Raw genomic sequence first — 11,905 nt, 5'->3', positions numbered from 1 at the left:
ACACTGGCCGCTGAACTTTGTATGCTTTGCCTTCTTCTTCTCGCTCGACTGTAAGAACAGTACTGACGACTTGATTTGTAGCCGCGATATATAGAAGAAGGGGCTCTTTACTGAGCGGAGCAGTAAAAACCGGCTGGGTGGAAAGTAGGACTTTGAGGTCGTCGAATGCGACTTGGGCTTCGTCTGTCCACTCGAAGATATCTGACTTCTTCATGAGTCGGTACAGAGGAAGTGCTTTTTCGCCGAGCCGACTGATGAACCTGCTCAAAGCCGCTAGGCAACCTCTGAGTCGTTGAACATCGTGTATTCTGACCGGCCTATCCATTCGGACGATGGTCCCGATCTTTTCGGGGTTAACATCGATTCCTCGTTCAGAAACGAAGAAACCGAGTAACTTTCCACTGGGAACACCGAATGAACATTTTGCTGGGTTTAGCTTGATATCGTACCTACGAAGGTTGGCGAATGTTTCTGCCAAGTCAGTCAGCAGGTCGGAACCTTTGCGTGACTTGACTACGATATCATCCATGTATGCCTCCACATTGCGACCGATCTGGTCGAGGAGACATTTTTGAATCATGCGCATAAAGGTAGCTACTGCATTCTTCAGACCGAAAGGCATAGTGATGTAGCAGAAGCACCCAAACGGGGTGATGAAGGCTGTTTTCAACTCATCGGGACCATACAGACGGATCTGATGATAACCCGAGTAGGCATCAAGGAATGACAAACGCTCGCATCCCGCAGTCGAATCGACAATTTGATCTATGCGGGGGAGCGGAAAATGGTCTTTCGGGCAGACCTTATTGAGGTGCTTGAAGTCAATGCACATTCGGAGTGACTTGTCCTTCTTGGGCACCATGACGACATTGGCGAGCCACTCGGAGTGGTGAACCTCGCGAATGAAGTTGGCAGCCATCAGCTTGGCCACCTCTTCTCCGATTGCCTTCCTCTTGTGCGCGGCGGACCGACACAGGCGCTCTCGGACGGGCCGAGCGACGGGATCTACATGCAGTCGGTGCTCAGCCAACTCCCTGGGTACACCCGGCATGTCAGAAGGTTTCCATGCGAAGATGTCCCAGTTCTCACGGAGGAATTGGGTGAGCTCGGCTTCCTATTTAGGATCAAGGGTGGTGGAGATGTTCGTCGGGGCGGCAGACTCGTCTGTCGGGTGGATGCTGACCTTCTTAGTCTCTCCCGCCGACTGGAACGCGGACTCAGAAGCTGGCTTCTTTGAGCGCATTAAGTCGGCATGGTCGACTATCTTCTTGTACTCTTCGAGCTCGAGTACAGCCATCTGCTGGTCGGCGATCCTCGATCCCTCCTGCAGACACTCCTCGGCTCGCTGACGGTTGCCGGTGATGGTGATAACGCCTTTTGGACCTGGCATCTTCAACTTCAAGTACACATAGCACGGGCGTGCCATGAAACTCACGTACGCCGGGCGGCCCAGAATTGCATGGTAAGCGCTCTGGAAATCCACCACCTCGAATGTGAGCTTCTCCTTGCGAAAGTTTTTGTCGGAGCCGAAAGTGACGTCCAACGCAATCTGGCCGAGTGACTTGGCCTTCCGCTCGGGGACGACTCCGTGGAACTGCATATTGCTCTCGCTGAGTCTGGACATCGGAATGCCCATTCCCTTGAGGGTGTCGGCGTACATGATGTTCAGTCCACTACCGCCATCCATGAGGACTTTGCGCAGTCGGACTCCTTCCACCACCGGGTCGACGACCAGAGCCTGTCTTCCTGGAGTGGGGACATGCGTTGGATGGTCCGACTGATCAAAGGTGATCGCAGTTTGAGACCATCTAAGGAACTTGGGAGCAGTCGGAACGGCCATGTTGACCTCTCTGTTCACTAGCTTCAGTCGACTCTTGCTTTCGACGTCAGCAAAAATCATGAGGGTTGCATGGACTTGGGGGAACGGATCCTCCTTATCCTCCTCATCTTGTTCAGGATTCTTCTCACTCGGTTGTTCTTCGCTGAACCCCTGGATCAGGAGACGACACTGCCGAGTGGTATGCTTCGCGTATATGGGGTTGCCTTCTTCGTCCATCTTCGTGTGAATTGGACAAGGCTGATCCAGGATGGGATTGTTGAACGGCTTCTTCTTGGGAGCAGACTGCGCTTTCCCTTTGCCCTTGAACTTGGTGCTGGTCACAGCTGCAGCTTCTGCCTGCAGAGTGGGTGGAACTTTCTGTTTCTGCTTCCGAGTGTTACCTCCATCGGCATCGCCGACTGTCTTGTGTTTGCCGCTCCGGATGCGGTCTTCTTCCTCGCCATTTGCATAACGAGCTGCTATCTCCATCATCTTGCTCATGGAGATGTCGCCTGTCCGGCCGAACTTTAGATACAACTCTCTGTACCGTACGCCTGCCTTGAATGCGCAGACTGCTTGATGCTCGGTGACGTTCTCCACCGTGTGGTAGAGAGTTGTCCATCGCTGGATGAAGTCGCACAAGGGCTCATTCGGCTTCTGGACACAGTGCTGAAGCTCCACAAGGCCTGCAGGGCGTTTGCATGTCCCTTCAAAGGTCCTGATGAACACTCGGGCCAGATCTGCCCAACTGTAAATGCTTGAGGGGGCCAACTGGTTCAGCCAAGCTTGCGCCGAGCCGTCGAGCATCAGAGGGAGGTGCTTCATAGCGACATGGTCATCCCCTCCTCCGATCTGGACTGCCACTCGGTAGTCGTCTAGCCATGTTTCAGGCTTGGATTCCCCCGTAAATTTACCGATTCCCGCTGCCAATCGGAAGTTGGGCGGGATGTCAGCCAAGCGGATGGCTCGACTAAAACACTCGGGGCCGGACACGATGGTCCTGCTGCCACTCGGACGATCCAGATCGTGGCCATCGCGGTGGGCTCGACCTCTGTCGATTCTTCGCTGGGCGATTCGCCCTCTTGCGTCGGGTCTTGGGTCGTAAGTATCGCCGACTGAACGCCGGTCATCATGATGTCGGGACCCATAGGGCCCACCCCGCGGAGGGGTGCGCGAACGGCGACGATCTTCACGGACCATGGAACGACTGCCTCCCCTGTGGTGCTGATAGGAGCCGGGGCTGTGAACCGACCGATGCGTGTTTGCATGGACGGAACTATTGTGGATCCGATTGTGTGACTGGGAGACTGCCGAATTCTGCTGCTGCGCCGTGTGCAACAGAGCACGGAACTGCTCGATTCCTCTTCCTACCTCTGAATCAGTCGGCTGGAGGGAATCGGCGATCTTGGCTGCTGCAGCCAAGTTGAGGAGAGGTGTGCGGAACAACTCTATGTTGCTTTGCCGGGTGTGCCGACTGGCAGAACGGCGAGGCGGACGGCGTGCACCGGATGCTTCACCGACCTCGCGCTCGTTCCGGCCGACCTGATGGGGATCTTCATGGGTGTTGGCCATGTGAACTTCTGCTGCAGGCCCGCGGCCCACGTACTCGGAAGGGAGCTCAGTCGGAACCGAGCCCGAGCACTGGGGACGCGGGGCAACCACAACAGACTCCAGAACCGCCACTTGAGAGGACGCGAACTGACGCGCTCGGGCATGCTGCACCCAACGTTGTAGACGCGGACTGCGAGATCGCTTGCTGCGGCGCGTGATGAAGGTGCAAGCCGGCAATGGAGCCGATTGTTGGAGAAGAAGAACGCCGCGAGCGCCGGCACGGAAGTGCGTGGCCCCACGACGGGGAAGCGCCTCGACGTCGAGAGGTGCCTCCCGAAGCCACGCCGAATCGTCGACGACGAAGGAGAGAGCGCCGAAGAGGATCTGGTGACCCATGCTCGAATCTCCACCGGACGACATAACGAAAGGAAGTAGTCGCAAACTCGCCGGAAGTTGCTTAGACGCCTGGCCCACGGTGGGCGCCAACTGTCGTGGGTATAAGCTTGACAGTAGATGTGTAGGGTACGAATGAGATGGGCAGAGTCCTAGCTACGGCGAGGTTGTATGAGTTCAGGCCCCTCTGCGGTGGAGGTAACAGCCCTACGTCTCAGTGCTCTCGGAGCTTGTTACCGAGTGTGATATGGAGTACAAAGATTTGCTAACCCCTTGACCAGTGGGGGAGGGTGGCTTATATAGAGTGCGCTGCCCTCCACAACGGTTCTGACTCAGGGGTGGAGTAGTGGCAATTGAATGCATACGTTACAGGTAACGTATGCTCTAAATGCTAATAAATGCACCCGGAAACGTACGGCAGTTTCCCTCCAGAGAGGTTACGACGTACCGAGTGTATCCAGTCGGTAGGCCCGGTGCTCTCCGAATGTTAGTCTCCGACTGGATGATTCTGAGCCTGTTACCGACTAGATGATGGGGGCACCTTAATTCAGTCGGGGCATACTTAAGGTCCTGTCCCTTGTGTGGGGTAATCCTTGGGTAGGACATGTAGGGCAGGCCTATGACCCTACCCTAGGACTATGACCCCATCAAACATCATTTTTGTTTTTTGTCACGACTTCCACAAATGTGATTTCATACTAAAATTTTGCGACCTATTAGACATTTTATCAAAGTTTACCATAAAAATAATTTCAAAACTTTTTCAATATTTTTTTCGAATTTACTGTTCGGGTATAGAAGAGCACTTGATGTTCATACGACCATCGATTCTCGATCCAACGGACAGAAATGAGGGACAAGGCACCACACTGTTCACCGGTGCCTTGGCTCCGTCAAGGCATTGGACCTCAGTCCGTTTCGGAGGGGAGAAGGGGAGGAGAGAAAGGGGACCTAGACTGCATCATCGGCTTACAAGGCCCAGTTTTCATAACATCTCCGTTCACCCTTGCAGGATATGGTGTGAAAGGTTTGCTTAACACCCTCCCCCTTCTGCACTTTTTTGTATCCCGGTGCAACGCACGGGCATTTGTACTAGTCTTATATAAAATACAGTGCGAGTACTTAGTAGGTACTAGCAACAGTGGCATCCATTTTTTTTAACATTCCTATATTTCTTGGAAAAATGTGATTTTTTATAAGAAATGCAAACAATGTTTGCAAATGCGAATAAATTTCAAATTCAAACAACCTTTAAAACGTGTTTTTTATGAAAAAGTTCAACAAATTAAAATGGTGAACAATTATTTTATAGGTCAAACAATTTTTGAATTCCCGTTGAACATTTTTGTGATATACACTGAAGATTTTTTCAATACACATTTACATTTTTATTATATATACTGAACAATTTTTAAATACACATTAAAAGTTTTGTGATATACACTAAACAATATTATAATACACATTGGACATTTTTGTGAGATACACTAAACAATATTTTAATACACATTGCACATTTTTATGATACATACTGAACAATTTTTAATTTGTGAACAATTTTTTAAAAAGTGAACAAAACTTGAAAACATGAAGAATTTTGTAATTTCAAACCTTTTTGAGAACAAATAAAAAATTAGAACGAAAAGGTATAAAAAAGTAAAAAATAAAAGGAAAATAAATATAAACGAAAAATAAGGAAGAAAAAATAAGAAAAAACAGGAACACGAAAAAAAGGAAAAGAAAAAAAAAGGAAAAACTGATTTAGAAAACATTTAGAAGGTTCCCAAAACCGGTTTGCCTAGCACAACTTTAACGCTCGTGGTTGGCCGGCCCGTTTCCTGGTGTTCGCTGGCGCGCTTCAGGGAAATCTCTGCATACCGACGCACGCGAGCGTCAAATAGGAATTGCCCCTTCAATCGTATACATTTTGTGTCGGGTGTACCGAAGCTGGGCTCTATGATATTAGATCCAAAAGGCCTGTTAAGCCTTTAGATCAAAATAACAGAAACGTGTTTTTATTGCAATGATGAGACAATATTAGTGTTGCTACATACTTTCTCTGTTTTTAAATATAATTTTTTTAGAGATTTGTTTTCACTGCAAAGCACGCCATTAGTGTTGCTACATACTTCTCCGTTCCTAAATATAAGTTTTTTTAAAGATTTCAATACGGACTACATAGAAAATAAAATGAGTGAATCTATACTCTAAAGTATTTCCTCCGTCTCAAAAATAAGTGGCATTGCTTTAGTATAAAATTTATACTAACTTCGTACTAAATTTGCGATACTTATTTTGGGACGGAAGGAGTATATATATATACATTTGTATATACTTTCTCCGTTCCTAAATATAAGACTTTTTAGAGATTGCACTATAAACTACATACGGATGTACATAGACATATTTTAAAGTATAGATTTATTCATTTTGCTTCGTATGTAGTCTTCTAGTGGAATCCCTAAAAGGTCTTATATTTTGAAACGAAGGGAGTAGTTCATAGTGACTTTTTAAAAAAAAATTATATTTATGAACGGTGGGAGTATTTGTGAACTCATTAAGAAACCAAAATTTTGACAGCTTCATCTTTGGCATGTAGTGGACGTGTTGTTAAACCTTTCGGTTGACACAGATGCATCAAACTTTTTATGATTTTGTTTCAATTGCATATGTAAAACATAAATGGATGTTGAACTTGCAACTAACTTTAATCTGTCCACATTTCTCATATACGCATGTCATGTCTAGCGTCATGCATCTTGTATATAAAATAAATGGTTTGGGGACTGAAAGTCATGGAATGTCATGGTTTCATCCTAATGTTATGGGTTGGTTCCATCCTTGTGTTCAGTTGATCATAATAAATGTCATGGATTGATTCCGTCCCGGTGTTTAGTTGGAGAGATGAAATGAGAAGAATCTGATACCACTCATCTCTTTGATATAAATGATGAGATTACATCTCTGAACAAATAGAGATATTTGCATTTGGCAAGGTTTTCAGCAACTTTTTCTTTCTATTTTCAACACATGCAAATAAAATTATATGATCATGAGTACATACCAAATATTTACGAAAAATAATCACGAAAATGAAAAAATAACCACGAAAAAAATAATCATGAAAACGAAAAAATAACCACGAAAACTTTTGTTCGGATGCAGGGGTGAGCGCGGTGAGAATTGCTTGGTTATTTCTTTTTTTTTGCTTTCATGGACGAATAACGAGTCGGTTCTTCTAAATCGACGGAATCATTTGGTGAAGCATCTGGAGGAAATATTCCCTGCATGTGGATGACCTAATTCCGGTTCCTAATCCAACTAAACACGAGAACGACTGCTAGGGATGTAACCAACCCGTCCGATTTCACCTCGTCCTGAAACCAAACACACCCGTCCGATTTCTAAATAGCTACTATCCACTAGCTATTTTTCCTACACATGCAACTAGGCCACAAAAGCAAGTCATGCATGCAAGTCATAAACTACATTGTTTTTACATTACTCCATGCATGCAAGTACCATATCATCAATTCATGCATGTTACTTACAAGTTAATTTTTGCATTAGATATTTTATTAAAAATATATGTGTTTGTCGTTTGCACCATACTTATGTAGTTTACATTCACATTGACATTCTTTTAACAGTAATTCATTTTTATGTCCTTTTTATTTTCTTCCTTCTAAAACTTGCATTTTCTTCCCATTAGTTATAGATATTCTTTAGTAACTTTTATGTATTATTTTAGCAAGTTTTCCGCAACAACGCGTCGGGGCACCATCTAGTTCATCAAAATAGTTGGGTGTGGAGTGTGTTAATTTCTACAAATTTACCATAAATGTTTACCTTCCTGTATTGACTGAAATTCCTATCATCAATCTATCCTAAATAGGGACGAGCACGACAACGCGCACATCACGGTCTAGTTTAGTTTAGAACGGAGGAGCTATTTTCACAAAAAAAAGACGATGAAGTATTAGACACATCTCTTCCTTCTTTATATCCTTTATTTTGAACATACATTAATCATATTTTTTTGAAGAAGATTAATCATACATATAATTTGATCCTATCTATAGCTATAGCTATAGCTATCTCCAGCCTCCATGGTTGGTTGGTGGCTCGGTGGGAGGAAGTTATTGATTAGGTGAGCGCACATTGTCTACCATCCTACCACATTTCTGGTACATGTACAGTTGCTCTTGTCTCAGAGTCTTGCTGCATCTAGTGTGCTACCGCCGGCCTTTTTAGTTAAAAAATGGCTTTAAATCATTATTGGAAAACAATTTATATACCATGCAATGCATCTTCAAAATCCTGCATACACGCTAACGTGAAGCGCCAATTCTGCAGAGTTTCTTCAAAGCTGCTGTAATAAGTTCACGGGAGATGTGGTTCGACGACCCGTCTCAGACTGCTAACCTGAAGCACCAATTCTGCAAATAAGGGCACGATTAAGTGCGCACACACATATGTACTCCCTTCATACCTAAATAATTATAGTTAAGGAAAATTAGACTAGTTCTCCCAAACTACAGTTATTTAGGTATGGAGGGAGTATATATTTACGTGCATGTTTCAGAAAAGTTCAGACTCCAGAGGGCTAGCTAGATAGCTAGCTCTTGGATCCTTCCATCTGTATGGTTCTCTCAGTCCACTAACAAATGACCACTGCTTGCAATTACTTCCCAGGATCTACGCTCGCTCCTTCTTCAGCAATGAATGCTGGGATGATTCTAGTTACCAAACCATATGCATATCCTGTCATCTTTTTGCCCTACTACTGGAGCGCAAGGCTGACATGTCTGCTAGCTAGCCGCTGCCATGGTAGGCCCTGGCCAAAGCAGTGACCACTGACATGAAATTTGTTAGTATTTGGATGCTACTGACTTAATCTGCAGTGATTATCCACTGTAGTGACTCGATCAATTCGAAGTTAATGATGCATGCAGAGCCCTCTTATTTCATTCCCATTTATTAATCTCTCTGCACTGCACTGGGAGGTACTTGGATTTTTATTTTTTTTGCGTCATTGCATTTGAGTATACCGTGCAGTGACTCGGTGTGGGAATGGTAGCTACTCCCACATGGTATGCTTGCATGTGAAATAAAATGAGCCTAGAGAGGGAGGGAATGTACTGTAGCTGAGACGTTTTTCTCTCAGTGGTACGCAAAGAAATTTGGTTCCTGGCCTTGAAGGTTCAGTTAATACATGCATGCTACGGGTAGAGATCATCTACTGTTACATTGCACTGTTTGTAAGGGTGAATATTTACTTCTGAAGGAAGTTGTGCGCATGAAAATAAAACGCAGAGATGGGTACGTTTTCAGCATTGAGTTGGCAAAGACTTTTGCTGAGCTGGGTTTTTGCTTCCTTGGAATGTTAGTTAGCCATGGCAAATGGTTACTGACCACTAAATGATTGTAGTCAAAGTCGGCATACTGAAAATTTGTTACCAGAAAGAAACTGGTCCAAGACACAGGGACCCACTCTTAACACTGCCCACTGCCAACTTATCCATCAATAGAGATTAAATGATTTAGTCTTATCATCTCTCTTCTCTCTCTCTCTCTCTCCTTCTCTCAGCTTTTATATAAGTCGTCGGTATGAGCATTCACCAGGGAACAAGCCAACTTTCCTTCTCCGCTCTACCCTCTGCCAACAAGCAACAGGTGGTGCTCCTCCAGTCCTCCTCTCCCCTGAAGAAACCACCAAGCTTTCCATCACACACCCATCCGAGAGATTCAGGCACAGGGCCGGCCTAATCCAACAATGGCAGACTTCTCCTCTGTCCACCACCACTCCCTCCTCAAGATGCCTGCAGTCTTCACCACCAATGACACCACCACCCCGAACATCTCGAGCTTCTTGTTTTACAACCAAGCCAGCCATGGTCAATCTCCAGCACCAGCAAATGCATGTGCAGCCATGGTGAAGGATGCCTCGTGGGAGAGCTCCTCCGCAGTTCTCGACAATGCGGACAGTCCATCTGTGGACAGGAAGAGGAAAGCCACAGATGACAGCATCACACTTAGCTCTGCTCACTCCAAGGTATTGACCAATTAGTAACTGACTACCATTTGCCATCCGCTTTGTATGTAATGAACTTTGCGATTAAGAATTGTATCTCCTTGATTTGGAAATTACCAGGACTGCAAGGATGGGAAGAGTAGGAGGAAGAGGGAGAAGAGCAGCACTGAGCAGGACCAGGAGGAGGCACCCAAGGGATACATCCATGTGAGGGCAAGGAGAGGGCAGGCAACAGATAGCCACAGCCTTGCAGAGAGGGTATGTACACACACACACACACGCGCGCGCGCGCGCGCGCGCGCGCACACACACACACACACACATTTCCCTTTCTCCTGGCACCTTGTTGATCTTGGTGACATTTCTCTTTCTCTAGGTGAGGAGGGAGAGGATCAGTGAGAGGATGAGGTTGCTGCAAACACTGGTCCCTGGCTGTGACAAGGTCCAAATTAGCCTGTTTCTGTTGTCATTTACATGTCTTGCTTCGGTGCATGCATGCGTGCAGGGCACTAACTTTGAGAGGAAACAAATGTTGCTTTTGTGCAGGTCACTGGAAAGGCACTCGTTTTGGATGAGATCATCAATTATGTGCAGTCCCTGCAGAACCAAGTAGAGGTAATTAAGCCAAATGGGAAAAACAAAAGAGAGAGAAAGATGTCAAGAAACACCTGATGCTTAATTTGACATTTTCCTTTTTGAGTGTTGCTGACCAGATCATATTAATGTAATGAGAGCTCACTGGTGTGCCTGTTGTGCAGTTCCTGTCCATGAGGATTGCTTCCATGAGCCCAGTGCTGTATGGATTTGGACTGGACAGTGACGGCCTCCATGACCAGACACAAGTATGGGGCAGTAAGATAATTTGCGTCGACTAAATACATCTGTACATTGATCTCAATATATTAAAAGATGTCCTTTTGCAAAATGCTGCTTCTTCAGAAGATTGGAGGCATGTTCCAGCAGGAAGCCCTTGCAGTGCCTGCCCCAGCTCTGAACCAAGCTAGCCCAGCTGCATCTCAAGACATGATGGACACCACGTCCTACTCGCTGCAAGGCCAGGGGGGCATCTCTTTTTCTCAGTCTCAGTCTCAGGTTGGCATACATATCTTTCAATCAGTTCCTCTCATTTGCTAGACCATATATGCATGCAAAGCCCCAAATTAGTAATGCATGGTGTCGCCATTTTACCCCAACTTTTGTGCATCCTTTTTTCAGGACAGTGGCAGTTACCTGATGCAATCAGTGGGAGAGCAAAGACATGAACTGCTCAATCAATTGGTGTTCAGCAACATGTGCTCCTTCCAGTAGGGGGAGAGAGAGAGAGAGGGGGAGAGAGGGAGAGATAAAGCAACCCATATTGACAATAGGTACTGCATATATGCAAGTTTTTTTTTTTTGAAGTTCCCATTGGGTTGTTCAATGTTGTCAATATAAATTAAGCAAAGCATTGCACGGAATTATTCATGATTATCCTAACAATTTTTTTTATTTCTTACCTGAACAGGCGCGGGAATAATGCTGCAAGATAGGTAGGAGCAGCAGATGAGTTTGAGATGTTGGATCTAGTGATCCATCCCCTTATCTGGATGCAGCAGTCTACAACAAGTAGAGTTTGCATGCTATGCTATGCTACACATTTCTCAGAGACCTATAATATCTGTAGCAAGCAGCACCTCAATTAGGCATTGTTGTCTATGGATATTTATTACCTCGATGGATTCACTGTGATCACCATAAACATATTTTTTAGTCTACTTTTTGAGCGATCAGTTGTTAATATAAAAGGGAGCTCTTTGCACTGTTCAAACACAGTGTCTGTTCCATTCAGACTATCAGTATCAGGATCTGCTTACCATTTTCCTTTTCTTTCTTTAGGGATGAACATCTGCTTATCTTTTCAGTGTCAGGATGAGGAATCTTCTACTGTTCCAGTTCAATAATTAATTTTAAGGGCAAAGAGATATGGCAGTTTAAATGGATGCTCAAATGGATGCTCAGTTCATTTCCCAATCTCTCCTGCATCAGTTATGGGCAGGGCAGGCCATGAACAACCTGTGGATTGACTTCATGTCCTTGAACTCTCTTTGACTTGGATATGGCCTTTGAAT

The 11,905-nt window shown here is 45.5% G+C and overlaps 1 protein-coding gene across 2 annotated transcripts; it reads left to right on the top strand.

The window, feature by feature from the left end:
- The first annotated feature begins 9,372 nt into the window (after window positions 1-9,372).
- LOC123409207 (transcription factor bHLH137-like) lies at window positions 9,373-11,604 on the top strand. Of its 2 annotated transcripts, none has more exons than XM_045102171.1 (8): window positions 9,373-9,818; window positions 9,918-10,055; window positions 10,174-10,239; window positions 10,344-10,412; window positions 10,556-10,639; window positions 10,740-10,889; window positions 11,013-11,164; window positions 11,302-11,604. In XM_045102171.1, the coding sequence occupies exons 1-7, from the start codon at window positions 9,540-9,542 to the stop codon at window positions 11,103-11,105; spliced, it is 879 nt and encodes a 292-aa protein (XP_044958106.1). In that variant the 5' UTR covers window positions 9,373-9,539; the 3' UTR covers window positions 11,106-11,164; window positions 11,302-11,604. The 2 variants fall into 2 exon arrangements, with proteins under 2 accessions (XP_044958106.1, XP_044958105.1); XM_045102170.1 differs by having other exon boundaries at window positions 9,374-9,818; window positions 10,737-10,889.
- Window positions 11,605-11,905: the final 301 nt, after the last annotated feature.

This window comes from Hordeum vulgare, chromosome 7H, assembly GCF_904849725.1.
Source record: "Hordeum vulgare subsp. vulgare chromosome 7H, MorexV3_pseudomolecules_assembly, whole genome shotgun sequence".
Lineage (NCBI taxonomy): Eukaryota > Viridiplantae > Streptophyta > Magnoliopsida > Poales > Poaceae > Hordeum > Hordeum vulgare.
The sequence above is the reverse complement of the archived record's forward strand: the minus strand, read 5'-3'. Positions and strand labels throughout refer to the sequence as shown.